Here is a 16,536-nt window from a genome sequence, read left to right on the forward strand (position 1 = left end):
ATCATGCGTCTCTCAAAGGGGTTACAGAAAAGTCTGTTCTCATTTCATTCTTCTTTATCCCCATATCCAACATGTAGAAGCTTCACCATCCACCTCCCACCTTGAGTTGCTACATAAGTAAATAGTTTTGTATTTAGATGGTTGATTAAAAAATGCCTTCATTATAGTTACTAAAGTATGATCAAACTTAGGGGCATGTGTGGAGATGAAATTGTGGTAAAGTTGTGAACTAGGTAAGATGTATCATTGCATTTTTTTTTCTGTAACATTAGTTTTCTGCATAGCCTGAATCTCGTCATGCCCAATCTGTCTTCATCGATATTTCCTGAGCACCTGCTACACGTGAGGCTCTAAGTTGAACTCTGAGAAGCCAAAGATACATGCCCTGTATCTTTAAAGTCTCACCTAAAGTCTAGCTAAGAGATAAGAGCTGAAGGGAGGTAGGTGCTTCAGAATATCTAGAAGCAGACCCAAGGGAAAGTTAGTTTTTCTTTTTTATGTGTAGGACTAGTCTTTGCCTTTATAGTGCCCTTCCAAAGGGACAATCAATGCTAGGATGAACAGTAACTGCTGTGTCTACCACTTCTACCAATAAAGTAACTATAGAACTGAATTGAATGTTCAGTTTCTGAAAGTGCTCATCTCAGAGTCATCCCCACAGAAATAAAAGGATCTTTATATTCTATCAGTTTGGAAAAAATCTACTGTAATATAATATTAAGCATAAGAAATGGAGCCTTTCTTTTATCCTTATATTTTTATTTCAAGTAAGTGTCTTAGATTTCCCTTGACATTTATTTTGTCCCGCTTCAACCTTATTCTGGAATACAGACATAGACCAGACCAAAAATACAACTTTTTTTTTTTTTAAATGAATGCATTTTGATAGAACTCTGAAGTGGTAAAAATTTTTAATAATACGTTAGTTTTTTTTCCCTCTGCTACCTGATGTCTGATGCTCTAAGGTTTATTTTCTTGATGTTTATTACATGTAAGTTTGGTTATATAAAATGGAAGGAAAAGGACAGAAGGCGCTAAATTAGGCTATGAAAGTTCTTATAACTACTTAAGAAGTTTATCAGATAACACTTCTACTTCAATGATTTTTAGGGGGACTTTCAAATGTGACCACTAATATTGTATTCAAATACTTCTTTTTGTGACAACTTAGCACCATATTCCTTTTTAATTATAACATTAGAATAGTAAACACATATAAAAATTTCCCTCAAACTATGGCATATGCCCTGTACACCAAAAACAGCACTTTGGTCCAAGTAATTTACAACGTGAAAAACAAATTCCGTTGCTGCACAAGGGCCTGAGAAACCCTATGCATATCCCAACTCCCCAGTTTGACGGGGCGGGGGATGAGGGGCGGGCTGTACTAGAGTGGTTGAAATTCAATAGATTTCGGTCAAAGATTTATTAAGAAAGTAAAATACAACTGTTTTTCCTGTGCTCTTTACAATTTGTCAATGTCAATCTTTTTTTCGATGGTCTCTCTGCAGGTTCACTTGGATCTTTGTGGGCCACGGTTTACATCTAAGAGCCCCCTGTTGAGCAGGGAGAATGAATGTGCACATTTTACTGAACATGAGTGCTTCCTTTTGCCCTCTGCGTGGGGAACGAGACTATTTTTTTTATTGGGAAGTCAGACAATGCGACTAAGCCCCACTGGCAAGGCCTATGTAAGTTCCTATTGACATAAAACTGGGAACAAATATGGGTAGAAAGAAAATAAGAGTAAAAAGGAGAAGCGCAAGAGGAGGTGAAATCAGAGGAAAGGAGCTCAAACTGGAGGAAGATGAATCAGGGGTTATTCTTCCAACTCAGCAAGGCAAGTAAACGTAACATAAGTACTGTCTTTCTGCACTCACATAGAATTTACAAGACACACAAAATGACACAAAAAGGCAGTAGGTCAACATTCTCGGCAAATGTTTAGGCAATTGAGGTAATTATTTGGATACTCTATCTTGAATAAAGAAATCTTCAGCTTCCATTTATTCATAGTTCATCTGAATAAGAAAGTTCCAAAGTGGCTTTTCCCCCCACCAAAAAAAAACTGACTAGGGCACCTGAGTGGCTCAGTTGGTTAAGTGACTGCCTTTGGCTCAGGTCATGATCCTGGAGTCCCGGGATCAAGTCCCGCATCGGGCTCCCTGCTCAGCAGGGTGTCTGCTTCTCCCTCTGACCCTCCCCTCTCTCATGCTCTCTCTATCTCATTCTCTCTCTCAAATAAATAAATAAAATCTTAAGAAAAAACTGAATAAATGTAACTTAGGTTTACAATAGAGATCCTGAAGCAATGAACATTTTAAAATGACTTCTGAATCATCACAACACTTTTAAATAATTAAGTCATTTATTAATAAAGTGCACTTGTAGTTCACCATCAACTTCAAAGCCAGCTTGGAATCTGAGGCAAGCATTAACCCAAATATATTTCATCAAAGACTAGTTCCAGATACTCTAAAAAAATTAGCAATGCTTGTTTTTCCAGTCAGTTCTATGTATCACTTTGGAAATTGCTGCTTGAGATAATCAATGATGTAAATCAGTGATATAAAACAGCCAGTAAATTTTAGTTAAGAGACTGTTACACTGATAAAATTAATATCTCTTATTTTCTTAATTTCTCTTAATTTCTTACTCCATGTTTTCTAGATAAATTAGTGTTTCTACAGGTAATTGTGTAGCATTGATAAGGACGCTTCTTATCCACTTAAAGATCCTGAAGGATTTAAAGAGTGTTTTATTGCATTTCATGATGTTTGATTTTTTTTATTCAAAGTATTTTTGCATTGTATTAAAAACTGTAGAGACTGTGTTGGGTTAAGATAAGATGGTTTCACTGTATTGCTGCACAATAGAAGAAGTTAAGACCAGTTAATTCTCCAGCTCTTTGAATTTTTGGCTCAGAGAGACCTCATGGAACTTGGAAAAACTACTGAGCACATTTGTTATACCCTACGGCAGGCCTTGATTGGGAAGGGAAGAGTATATTGACCTTATGTAGAGGTGCAATGATCAATAATTAATTATTAAAATTACCAGGGGAAAAAAGCAGTGAATAAAGTATGGCCATTATATATAGTTTAACTACAATTCCTATCAATTGGAATTTTGAGAAGTGTTATATAGGGGAAAAAGTCTGGTGGTTAGTAGGTGAGAAAACCCTCTAAAGGAGGTTGGGGATAACCTGTCTGTGGTAAACAAAACAAAACAAAACGAAACAAAAACAAGACTCTAGAAGAAACAGAAGGAAGATGATGACTCAGAAAAAATAAAATAAGTTCTCTCTGGCAAAAACTGACTGATCAATCAGTGTGTGGCTCTGGACCTGAGAGAAGGAAAGAGAGGTCGGCACCTTGTTGAATTTGTTACCTGGGGTTAATTAATCTCAACCGAACTGTGCCAACAGCACTTGTAAGATTTGATGGGTGAGGAAAGACCACTGCTTGATTCAAACCAAGAGGGTAGTTAGTAAGTCTTACTTAGGATTTTTTCTGATCATAAGAATTGATGGAGTTTATATAGGTAGATTTTGGGAAATACATGGTCTTCAAATAAACTATTCCTCAGATAAATTTCATTTTGGGAGGTGGGGACCAAAAGAGTACTATAATATGTATATTTTGAATTCTAATTTTATTTTACTCTTTTGATAGCACCTTTAGGAGAAGTCACAGACAGGCGCAGTTTCTAGGACTTACATCTCTTCCAATCAGGTCCTCTTGGTTTTCCACAATTCCCCAGGGGGCGATGCCTATGGTACATATCTTCCCTCGAGACTTGGATGCATGGTCCTTTAAGGCATCTCCAACATGGCGAATAACACCTAAGAGAAAAAGAAGTATTACCCTTTCTTTTAAAGCAATTACTCTCCATTGTTCTAAAGGAAATTGTGATAAATGTGTCTCGCAAGATTAAATGCACTGAATATAAAATTTTGACACATTTCTACACAAATGTTCAGAAGAGAACATAAATCTGTGGCTCTAATGTCAGATACATTTGCGGGACTTGTATATGAACTCTAGCAATGCACTTCTTTTTTCTTTTCTTTTTTTTTTTTTAAGATTTTATTTATTCATTTGACAGAGAGAGAGAGATAGTGAGAGCAGGACCACAAGCAGGGGGAGTGGGAGAGGGAGAAGCAGGCCTCCCGCTGAGCAGGGAGCCCGATGCAGGGCTCGATCCCTGAGATCATGGACCTGAGATCATGACCTGAGCTGAAGGCAGACGCCCAACAACTGAGCCACCCAGGTGCCCCTCTAGCAATGCATTTCTCATTCGACTTTAAGTTCTTTTTTTCCTAAGGAAAAAAAATTAAAAAGCATCCAATGTTTTAAAAAACAAAACAAAATAAATACAATTCTTTAAACTTAGGGAATCTTTTTCTTGTACTATAAGCATAATGATTTTAGTATGACTAAGAACCAATACCATGAGTATATCCTATAAAAAGCACCGTATAGAATATTATACGAAATCTACACCAGAGTTTGTGTATGAGTTAGGGTCATTCAAATAGAGTAGTTACTTAGATCAGATTTTGTTAAACTTGATTTCATCTTCCTATTTATTGACACGTAATGAGGAGACCCTACTTGTAAAGAAAGCCTTGGCATATTCTATGGAAAATTTATGTTGAAAATATATAAATACAGCTTTTTAGCTTCATTATTCTAATTTGTTTTCCTCTCCTGTCATAATGACCTTCCCCATCACCGTGGCCTTCCTCACCAGTTAAAAGTGAAAAAACTCATTTATAAGATGGTAGGGAACCTATCTCTTATAGTTTAATAAAGACAAATTGCATTTAAAGAAGATGCAACTTCTAATCCATTAACCCCCCCTCTGAAGTAATCATTTTTATAGACGCAAAATATATTCTCTAAGAAAAGCTGTGTCCACTTATCACAATTCCACCCATTTCTCAAGGAAAAATTCACACCTAGTGCCATCTCCTATAGGAAAGCTGAGTTGGATTTGATTTTTTTCTCCCTTTGAGCAGGATTGCAGTTTGCGTATCTTGAATCGCTATGTTATGTAACATATTCTTCTGTGAGTCACAATCACACGTGAGGGTAAAACTCCTTGTGGGGCAGGTTGGGGGGCCGGCGTCTTACTTCACCTTTGCATGTCTGAGGTGCTAGCACAGAGTCAGGGCCCCAACACCGCACGGAACTAAGCACACAAAATGCACCCGGCAATTTAATCATGGGAGAGGAGACACATGTGTGAATCATGCCATTCTGAAATATTCATAAGATCAAACAGAAAGACCCTCCTTTAAAAAAAAAAAATCAAATAAAAGAGTGTAAATAGCACTAATCCATACTGAGCCATGCTGGCGGTGTTGATTAGAATATCAATTTCACTTGGGAGCTTTTCTAGGGGTCTTCTAAGATGAAGTAATGGTAAAAAAAAAAAAAAAAGCAAATACAAGAGTTAAGCTGGGAATATCAGTGTTCATCCCCCCCATTTATATGCAAAACTCCTTTCAGGGCCCATTAGGGACAAGTTTAACTTCATGGTATGCCCTCCATCATCCACAATCCTACCTTTACCTCTGACCTAATCTGAGACGCCACCATTAGAACCTCACTTTGGGTATTGGATTGAATGCTAGCCTGGGGCGAGGCAGAGATGAACTCTTTGGTTTACAGTATTCATGCTGTTACTTCTTCCTTTGATACTGGGTGCATTTCATAAAAGAAGAAAGGTAATAAAGAACGTTCCGAGTTCCCAGAAACAGAAGATTGTTAAGAGTTTCTTTTGAACCTTTAGAAACCTCCGAGTGAGTCTGTAGATGAGGTGCAGGGGAATGCCAGGAAAACACAAGACCAAATAATCACGCGTGAATGAGGTCGCTACACTGAATGAAAGCTGGAGCCTAAAGCCTGAACAGCCACTGAAAGATAATAGCTCTGTAGATATTTGATTATTACCAAATAAACAGTAAAGAGCTGACTGAGCAGGTCATTCTAAGATCATGTCAGTTTACAGACTGAGTTAGGAATCCACCGAACAATGATGAGCATGCGCAGTCTGCAGCGTTCGCTGCTGAAATGCGCTTACGGAGTCGCATGCTGGATGTTCACAAATTCTAGGTATTGGGGAGAATTCTGAGTGCAGGTCTTGCTCAAATATTACCCAAACTGCACACAAATGAATAAACAATCTTGAGATAACATCTTATTTAAAATTAGTTGGCTAGGGTCATGCCCAGACTGTTCCCCAGCTCCAAATGTGTGCGGGCTGCACACACTTAGAGCCTTGAACCAAGTTTAAATGAACTTACTGCAGTATTCCTGGTGCATTTCCAATCGGCACTTCTGACTCAGGCTGGGGAAATACGTCAAAGCAATTTAGAGGCATCCATTCCATTATCAGTTGCACATTAATAATCTGCTGCATGCAAGCATTTAACTGTAAGTGGGTTTGTGAGAATTGATTTGACAGCCTACCTGTATCACAATATAGAGAAACTCATTTGGCAGGAGAAAAAATTGTTTGGAAATCAGAGTGTGATGTGTCTTCTATTGGTGCAGAGTTGATTTAATAAATTATGTTAAATAATAAACACACAATACTCCAGACTTTGCTGTCACAATTTATGTTCCAGATGTAATGGGCATTTTACGAAAATTAAAGCTATTTGCCTCAAACTTAAAATCACTTAAAGATCAGACACAGAGCTTCCAATTTAGAGCAAAGGTTATTCTTTAAAAAATTACTGGATGCTTATCTGGCAACCTGAGGTATTGAAAATATCTGTGAAATTCCATTAGTCATGTTTACAAATTCTGTAGAGTCAAGTATTAAATAGCCCAACCTGTTTCGCAGGTGTGCGTAATTCTTCCTGGTTGAGAACTACCTGTATGGTTATCATGTTGGTCATGAAGGGCAGAAGTATCAGAGGATGGAGAACCAGTGAATATAGACACACGGGGATGAGAGATGAGGTGGGAGAATACAAATATACTTAGCTTTAGGAGAAAATGGTCTTAGTTACAACATTCTTGTGGCCTTAGGTTGCCTTTCTCTGTCCCACTTCCAATTACCTGTGTTAACCCCTCCCGTGAATATCCACGCTCCAGTTGTCATGGCCGCTTTGATGAGACCCTTCCCAAAGACTTGCTTGAGTTTTGGTTGGAGTTCAAAGTTCTGTAGGCCCCCGTGCACGGAGATGAGAAGCTTGGGAAGCTCCAGCTGCCATTCCTTGGTCATCAGGTGCAGAAGGAGATCAGGTTTTGTATCAAAGGATACTCGCACATACTGGAAGAAGAAGGGTCACCAGTTAGGGAGACAGGGCAGGGCTGCTAGGGGTGGGGGGGCCTTATCTTTACTGACTGGAACAATGTGTGCAGTACTTGAAGAAAACCTCTCATATGAAATCTGATTTTTGAAAAAAGGCAAATCATTTTCTTTACCAAGAGAGTCTTCATTTGATGAAGGGATTCACCATTTTTAAAGGTTTTCTTGAAATTGTGATTTATTACAAACTTTAAAATGGTTTGATTTTCTAAAATGCAATGCAAGCCAACTTTTCCCAGTTATACCAACTGGGCCTGAATATCACTGTTTCTGTGACCCTGATACTTTGAGCAGTTTTGAAAAATTCTGCAGTTCTACCTAATGTAATGAGAATTTTAAAGCAAGGTAACAACTGACTACATTTATTTAATCTATAATAACTGCATACTAAATATTTCTTAAAGAAGACAAGTGACAAAAGGCATGCCAATCATTCTTGTAGAATAATCGAAAAAAATTAAAGTGTATATCAGATTTCAAGGTATTAGCAGATGCACCTGGAAATAGGTATACTAAGTATATATAAATGAAATGCCATAAATACATACAATGATAAACATGTATATAATCACATACATACTTATTTAGGTCTCAGTTTAATTATATAAAGACTTCCATCTTTATCTGGAAACAATTAAATTACTGGGCAAATATATTTGAAAGCCTTTTGAAATGCATTGCTGAGTGGGCATGAAAAGAGCCAATATTCAGATTCCTAAACAAAGTAGAAGCTGGAACCTCAGGAGACAAGGAAGGACCAAAGCAGGCTTTGGACTTGAGGGTTTCTCCTAAACCCTGGCAGATGTGGGCACCTGCTTTACTGGCTTTATGCAGTACGGACAAATTTAATGGAGGAACCCCATGTAAGCTGGGATACTTCAAAGGGCTCCATTCTCAAGTGTAAGGAAGAAAAAAGGGAGCAAAAGTCTGATGTACAGAAGAAGAGAGCAAGGAAGCCTGCCTGCTTCTACCTTGGTTCTGAGTGGATGGGGAAAAAAATTCCCCTCTGATTATTTATAAACCAGGGGGCCCTCACAAAGGCTTTGATCCACATTCACACTATCAGTGTGGCTTGAAAAACACCAAAGTACTTGATTTAAAATGGTTCTGGCTGGGTAATGGCTCCAGGTAATCAGCATAAGCAAATGCAAATCCTCTGTGGAGGAAAGAGCCCTCAATCCGGAGCTCAGATAGTTTCCATGGGAAAATAAACATTTCATAGAAAAAAAATAAAATCACGTCTTACATAAGGAAATCCAGCAGTATGAATGAGAACCAAAAGAAATAACAGGAAGCAGAATAAGATCCTCAAAGATACTGAAATATTCAGAGAATATAAAATAGCTATATTTAATGTGTTAAAAACACAAATGAGATTATTGAATGTATCAGTAAGGAACAATAGGCTATGGGGAATGACTAATACTTTTTAAAATTATTATTAACATACAATGTATTATTTGTTTCAGGGGTACAGATCTGTGATTCATCAGTCTTACACAATTCACAGTGCTCCCCATAGCACATACCCTCCCCAATGTCCATCACCCAGCCACCCCATCCCTCCCACCCTCCTCCATCCAGCAACCCTCACATTGTTTCCTGAGATTAAGAGTCTCTTATGGTTTGTCTCCCTCTCTGGTTTCATCTTGTTTCATTTTTCCCTCCCTTCCCCTATGATCCTCTGTCTTGTTTGTCAAATTCCTCATATCAGTGAGATCATATAATTGTCTTTCTCTGATTCACTTATTTCACTTAGCATAATACCCTCTAGTTCCATCCACATCATTGCAAATGGCAAGATTTCATTTTTTTTTTTAAAAGATTTTATTTATTTATTTGACAGAGAGAGACACAGCGAGAGAGGGAACACAAGCAGGAGGAGTGGGAGAGGGAGAGGGAGAAGCAGGCTTCCCGCGGAGCAGGGAGCCCGATGCGGGGCTCGATCCCAGGACGCTGGGATCGTGACCTGAGCCGAAGGCAGACGCTTAACGACTGAGCCACCCAGGCGCCCCAAGATTTCATTTTTTGATGGCTGCATAATATTCCATTGTATATATATACCACATCTTCTTTATCCATTTATCTGTTGATAGACATGTAGGCTCTTTCCATAGTTTGGCTATTGTGGACATTGCTGCTATAAACATTGGGGTGCCCATGCCCCTTCAGATCGCTACATTTGTATCTTTGGGGTAAATACCCAGTAGTGCAATTGCTGGGTCATAGGGTAGCTCTATTTTCAACTTTTTGAGGAACCTCCATACTGTTTTCCTGAGTGGCTGCACCAGTTCACATTCCCACCAACAGTGTAAGAGGGTTCCCCTTTCTCCGCATCCTTGCCAACATCTGTCATTTTCTGACTTGTTAATTTTAGTCATTCTGACTGGTGTGAGGTGGTATGACCAATACTTTTGAAAAAGAATCAAAAGCAACTTCAAGAAATAAAAAAGTAATAATTTAAAGAAAAATACAGTAGAAAAATTAAGCTACAGATTAGACAATGCTAATGAATAGATCCAGAGAAATCGACCAGATGCAGCCTAGAAAGACAAAGGAATTAAAAACGGAAGCAAAATTGAAAACCTTGGAGAAGATGATCTGAATTCTAGATGGAAGTAAAAGAGATAATGGGCAAGAAGCAATACTCGAACAGATGCTGGCTGGGAATTTCTTAGAAATGTTGAAAGATACAGATTCTCAGATCCAGGAATGTCAATGAATCCCAAGCAGGATAAATAAAAACAAACACCACTCAGAGACACCTCACAGAGAACACCAAAGGGAAGGAAATAAAAAAACCTTCAAAAGCTGCCAGAAAATAAGACAAATCCCCTACAAAGAAACAGTCATTTAAGACAGAAGGTCTATTCCTCAACAGCAAAAATGGATGCCACAAGCCAGTGTCTTCAATGTGCCAAGGGGAACTGTCAGGGTAAAATTCTATATTCAGCGAAAATATATCTTCCAAAAATGAGAGCAAATTATAGACATTTTCAGACTACCCAAACTGAAAATTTATCTCTAGCAGACTTTCCTGAAGGAAATTTTAAAATACATATATAGCAGGGAGAAATTACATGATCCCAAATGGATGATCTGGGATACAAGAAAGAATCACTAACAAAGATATTAGCAAATACACGGTAAATCTAAAAAAGCACTGGGTGTAGAATATAAATGATGATAATGTCTAATTTATGGTGGGAAGGTACAGAACCAAAGCACTGGACAATACAGCATTTAACTGGGTGGAAGTTATCAGGATGAAAGCATTCTAAAGTCTGTATGTTGTGTGGGAGAGAAGAGAAAGGTACTGATTAACTCTGGAATTTGTTAGGTATTAATGTTGAGGTAGCGTAACCACAGAAAGAACAGAACGGCATGTAACCACACCAACATATGCTTTTGGATGTATAAACAAATAAGGTTATGCAGGAGGTGACAATTTATTGGAATATTTTTGGATCTAGGAGACCCCGTTGTTGCAAAAACCTCAGAAATTACGTCAATTCTTTTGTTAAAATGCTTTTTAAATATATTTAGTTGAAATGAGAGGCAAAGTAGAAGAAAAAATGAAAGCAGCTTGACAACATTAACTGCATCATCAAGAAATACCAAAGAGCTAAAGTTTCCTATATACGTGTATACTAGAAATCCAAAGAGGTGTTGGAATCTAATAAGCTGGTTCTGTGTTAATTTAATCTATGCAGCAACAATCAATTTCAGAATGGAAAGGGTAAGGGTTGGCAATTTTAGCTAAGTGCATTATACCAACAGAATTTAACTAGAGCTCACAAGATGAGAAGTGGCAAATTTTGTGCACAAACTTTCATGCAGAGGGCAAGAACTTTCCAATACATATCCACAGAAATTTTCAATAACAATGTGCATTTTTGTGCCACGCAAGGAGCCTTGGGGCTGAAGAGTGGGCATTGCAGTGGTAGAAGCAAGCACAATGTTTCTTAAATAAAGGCTATGTTATTCTCTCTCTCTATTGTTAAATTTATTAACTCATTGAGTGACTCTAAGAAAAACATCTAGATAATATTGCTATAAGATGAAAGAATAAAATGTTTTCTGTGCCTGTGCACTGTAGTTAAAATTTGGCAGCCCTGCTGAATTGAATTTATGACATTTTGACTAATTTCAGAAAGGGATATTTAGTGAAATAAATTAGGGCTGGGACTCCCAAGGCTTCCAAACTATACAAACCAAAAATGCTTAGTGTGGGAGATGGTAAAAAAAAAAAAAATTGCTTTTTAAGTGACTGTTCTCTCCTTTACCCTCTTATACCTTCAAAAAAGAAAAAAAGAACCCCAGGAAAGTGACCAAAAAAAAAAAAAAAAAAATCTACAGAATGTGTTAAAATTCCTTTTGAAGCAGCCTAATCTTTTTCCTAGTTAAGAAAAGCTTGCTCGTGATCACAGAACTCTTGTTACTCTGAGTGCTCTAGTAGGGAATGAATGACCTTGGATCACCTTGTCCCCAGCTCTGTCTTACAGATGGGGAAACAGAGGCACTTGCTGTCCAGTCTGTGTAAGGTCACATTGCTGGTGGGCCCTCTTCACATATTTCTCTCTGCTCTCAATTTCTTAATTCTATTGAGAACCACCCCCCCAAGCCCCAAACCAAGACTTTTTGTATTTACTATGCCCCAGCACATACATTATCATGACTCCTCCCGGTAATGAGGAGGTTGGTATCATCCACATTTCACTGCTGGGGGACAGAAAGGATCCATCAGGTTCTCAAGTTCAACTGATAGTTAGTGGTAATGACAGGATCCATAGCCCAGGTTTGCTGACTCCAGAGTCCTTGCTCTTGACCTCAAAGTAAAAATGCCCCTCTCTTCTTCTCCTTTTCTTTCACCTATAAGCAGTCTCAAAGTTCTAATGATCCATCAGCCTCCAAAAGGCTTCTCAACCCCATACCCTCACCAAGACATCAACAGACAGAGTTCTTTCTCCCATTCCTTTTTGATCCCACTATTTCTCAGTTCCAAGTGTTACATTATATGTAAACTCTCATTCTGCCTGTCCTGGTCCTCCCTGCTTTGGCTTGACCCCACCTAGAGGTGTTTCCCCACTTCTCTCTGTATTTGGCTAATGCTGTTCCCTAAGTTGTAGGCTACCCAGTTCCTCCCTTTCTCGTCTACAGAAATCATTCTCATCTATCAAAGGCTTTTACTGACTTTTCCTGAGAATCCAAGCTCATATCGATGCAGCATAACTCTTGACCTAACCCAACTGGATTTTTTTTCCCCCTGTTGTTTCTTGTACTTGTCAGTTCTATCTGCCCATGTCACAGGATCTTTGAGGGCAGGGACCATGTTTGACCTGACTGTGATTTTTGATAAAACTTTCATATTGGCTGTGAAGTAGTCAATCTTAGAAATGGAAGGGAACTTAGAAGTATCTTAGCAATCATGGGAACTAGAAATCATCAAGTTCAATTCTTCTGCTTTACAGGGAAAGACAGGGAGAGCCAGGGAAAGTGAGTGACTGGGACCTCCAAGCTAGCTGTCTAATCATCAACCACTCATCTAGTTCATGATTAAAGCTACTGTTGCACTGGAAACTCTCGGTGGAGCCGTGTTTCTCAGAATTTAATGTGCACAACTCACCTGGGGACCTTGTCAAAAATGCAGGTTCTGATCTAGTAGGCCTGGGGTGGGGCTCATGGTTTTGCATTTCTGACTAGCTCCCCAGGGACCGCATGAGAAGCAAAGATTACAACTCTTCCCCAGACCAAAGATTCTAAGTGGTGTCTTGTGTTTCTCATTGGGCCAAAGGATAGAAAGAACACTCAATATGTCACATGAAAGTCACAGAGAGGAACGGGGGAGATACCGGAGGAATTACTTAGGCGACAATAAATAAGAAAACACAGCTATTTTCAGCTACCCAAATTATTTCCAATGACCTAAATCCCTTGGAGAATAAAAGGCAAGATTTTTTTTTTAAAGGAAGAATTTAAATGAATCCATTAATTGTTTTTGTTATTGTTATGGTTTAGTAACTCAAATGATTTGGGGGATAAGAGGCTAATTAAAACAAAGGGATAAAATGACATTTGACAATGATCTGAAGATGTCAATTTTTAAATTATATTCTTATACCCATAAAAAGCAGGTTAGTCAGGAACTCTCCAGATGCTTGTAATGTAACAGCTAACTCATGTGCCGAATCAGCAGCTTCAAGGTCATAAATGGCTGTCCCCAGAGCTAATAAGCGGTCAATGTGATTTGAAATTAGGAGCTATTTTGGTTGTCAAGATAAGCAGTTTTGACCGTCTACCTGTGAGCTCATTGATTGCTAAGGGATCACCTTACAAATAACAAGAAATCTTCCTGATGGGTATGCTACATTTTGTCACCTGGGCAGTACCCTGATGTGGCGAAGTGTGCTTCCATTTATAGATTTTCCAGTCATGAGCAGCATCACACTCTGGCATCAGGCACGGGCCCTGTGAGTCATTTGGCCAATTTGCACACCTTCTCTTATGAAATGGGGGTGATCCCGACCACCTCACAGGACACTGGGAGGACCAAACTGTGGAAAATCCCCTGGTATGGCAGAAAAACCAATACATGAAAATTGAATGAAGGTTACAAACACTCACCTTAGAAATGACTTCTGCGTACAACAGGATCCAAATAACTTGCCTTTAACTCTTTCGTGGATAGGTTAAAGGAGCACTTTGTTTCTCAGCTCTGAGTTATCTGGGGGAGTGACTGGTGCCCGTGTTTATCTATATAAAAGTACCTGTCGAGAGCAAAAATGCTACCTTTGCCCTGGGCTGCCTCACCCATCCTTCACCCTTAGTTCCTCAATTTATAATTTCTAGAGATAAACTGAGCTCGAATAAGTTGCCCATACCTAGAATAATCTCCTTTTCCTTTCTATCCTTAGCGCCCCCGCTGGGTAGTGGAAAGCCTGTGTGATGAGCTAATGACATCCAGAACAGCACTTCAAGAATGTTCTATATAAAATAGGGATTCACTCTGGTTGAAATTGTCCTATTGGATCTGTTCTTAGGTGCTTTGGAGGCCAATGCATACAGCATGATTTTCACAAAGAACACACATTTTAAGTTCCAAACCACAAACTTGTGAGACTCTGATAGAAAACTAGGGATTTCTTCTGCTCAAATGGTACAGGGCTTCGGTAGCTGCTGCTTGAGTTTTTGTTCTGCCTGATGCTAAATGTCTTTCTGTGTAGCAGGTGACTTCACCGGAGGTTTTTCTAAAGCCACTCTTACTGCTTTGTCAGTAGAAACGTTACTATTCACTTATCAAAACAGGACTTGACTTTACCCATGGGCCTCCCTTTGTGGGTCACAGGTGTGTCAGAGACTAGACGATATGATTCTGACTTTATAACTAACCCAGGGTGGGCAAAAGCTCTGTGCGCGCGCGCGCGCGCATGTGTGGGTGACACAGAGAGAGAGAGAGAGAGAGAGAGAGAGAGATTGTCATTACAACTTAGGACAGGCTGGGGTTGTTTAATTAAAATATAATAAAAATTCTGGACTGGATTGGAACTCTGAACTTGAGAGTTGGTGGAATAATTTGGCTCTGATAATGAATGAGTCACCTCTTCAGCCCTAAATTTTTATTCCGGTAACTTTGCCCGGCTTTTTAAATGAAAATGTAAAAGAACTGCAGAATGATAAATCTGGCTACGCTCCTGGAAACGGTAAATCCTCTTCCTAATACTGTGAAGCTGTCTTTAATTCCTGGAAATTATCAGTTGGTATTTGTAAGTAGTGCTTGTTTGGAGTAATGGTAATAGCACTGCTAACTCTATTTGAATGCTTATTTTGAATGCTTTGCTTCCGAGGCTGTAGGGGGACATTCGGCCCGTTTTCCTTTATGTTGAGAAATGTGATAAGCATCATTTCACTTTTTAAATTCTTTGTAGCCACATTTTTAAGTGAGTACTTTTAATTAAAACTGTGGCCAAGGATGACACGTCATATCAGACTGCTAAGACAATTTTGCTGATACCAGCTTTCTAAGTCCCTGGAGTTTCTAGTTTTGCAGCAAGAGTTTAATACTTATGGTGGTTTCATGCACGTAAAAGTTCCCTAGAAGGAAACTACTTGGAGAGCAAATGTGTGGTGTCACTGGTGATCGCATTCCTAGTTTGTTGACCCACAAAACTTTGGAAATGAAAAATGCCATTGCAATTTAGTCTATATTGTTTTTGTGATTCCTCAGTGTTAGATACCAGGTACTTCCAGGTGACAGTTGCTGGCTGAGAAGCCAAAGCTAAAGGTTTAGAAATATCAAACTCCACTGAGCATATAAATAGGTCATAGGGGGGGTACTCTCTGCATTTTCTGCTGGAATTATTTAGCATAAAATTTTCGAGAGGCAAAGAGATGGGAATTTTCTAAAGGCAAGATGGGTTTCTTCCCTTCCTTTCCTTAGGTCTATGATTGGGACCAGAAATTTAAGTGATAAATTCTAGTTTTATTCTCAGTTTCAGAAGGGCCTCCCAAAGGTACTGCTAATTCAGTGGCCTAAAGATTAAAAGGTAGAAAGTAGGAATCAATGGAACAAATACCAAACCCCTCAAATACCTTACCATACGTATGGAAAGCTGCTTTGTTAGCCAATGTCTAGGGATTAGCTGTTTTATTTTGTGAAATGGGATTCATTTAGTTTCGTATTTGGTATGTGTCAGTCAGTGATGAAACCCAGATTAAATTTGCATAATTCAAAGAAAGACAATTTAAAAAAAGATCAAATTCAATCCCATAGCATTTTAAGAGTGTAAGATTGTAGATGACGTGCTGCCAACAGACTCCCTACCCTCAATCCTCCCACTGATAATTCTCAGAGTAGAAGGCTTTCATCCCGGCAGACTCGACGGTTAGAGCTTTAAGTGTGACAATGAGGCAGAGGAACAATTACCTAAATTATATAAAAACTATAATAAGGGGCTCAACCTGATCTAATAAACAGAGTGAATAGCAAGGGAAAACCTGAAGATAATTATATGAATGACTTGAGAGGTTTAAATACAAGTCCTTAATTAGGTTATGCTTACCTGGTCCACAAGTCAGCTCAGCATTAATTGGAAGAGACGATTAGTAGCAAATAAGATTCTGTATAATCAAGTCCAGCACTGTCCCCTCTTCTAAAGAACTTACAGCCGTAGCCCCAGATAAGGAAGAGTCTTTGAGAGAGAGCCCAGG

The 16,536-nt window shown here is 38.8% G+C and overlaps 1 protein-coding gene across 8 annotated transcripts in view; it reads right to left on the reverse strand.

Moving 5' to 3' along the window:
- The window catches only part of TRPM3 (transient receptor potential cation channel subfamily M member 3), a 919,507-nt gene that overhangs the window by 233,503 nt on the left and 669,468 nt on the right, over window positions 1-16,536 (reverse strand). For all 8 annotated transcript variants that reach the window (XM_032427586.1, XM_032427585.1, XM_032427583.1 and 5 more), the window contains exons 4-5: window positions 7,077-7,290; window positions 3,720-3,844 (exon numbers count right to left, since the gene is read on the reverse strand). In XM_032427586.1, the coding sequence (XP_032283477.1) occupies window positions 3,720-3,844; window positions 7,077-7,290 (339 nt within the window). The remainder of the gene's footprint in view (window positions 1-3,719; window positions 3,845-7,076; window positions 7,291-16,536) is intronic.

Source organism: Phoca vitulina, unplaced genomic scaffold (genome assembly GCF_004348235.1).
Source record: "Phoca vitulina isolate PV1807 unplaced genomic scaffold, GSC_HSeal_1.0 scaffold37, whole genome shotgun sequence".
NCBI lineage: Eukaryota > Metazoa > Chordata > Mammalia > Carnivora > Phocidae > Phoca > Phoca vitulina.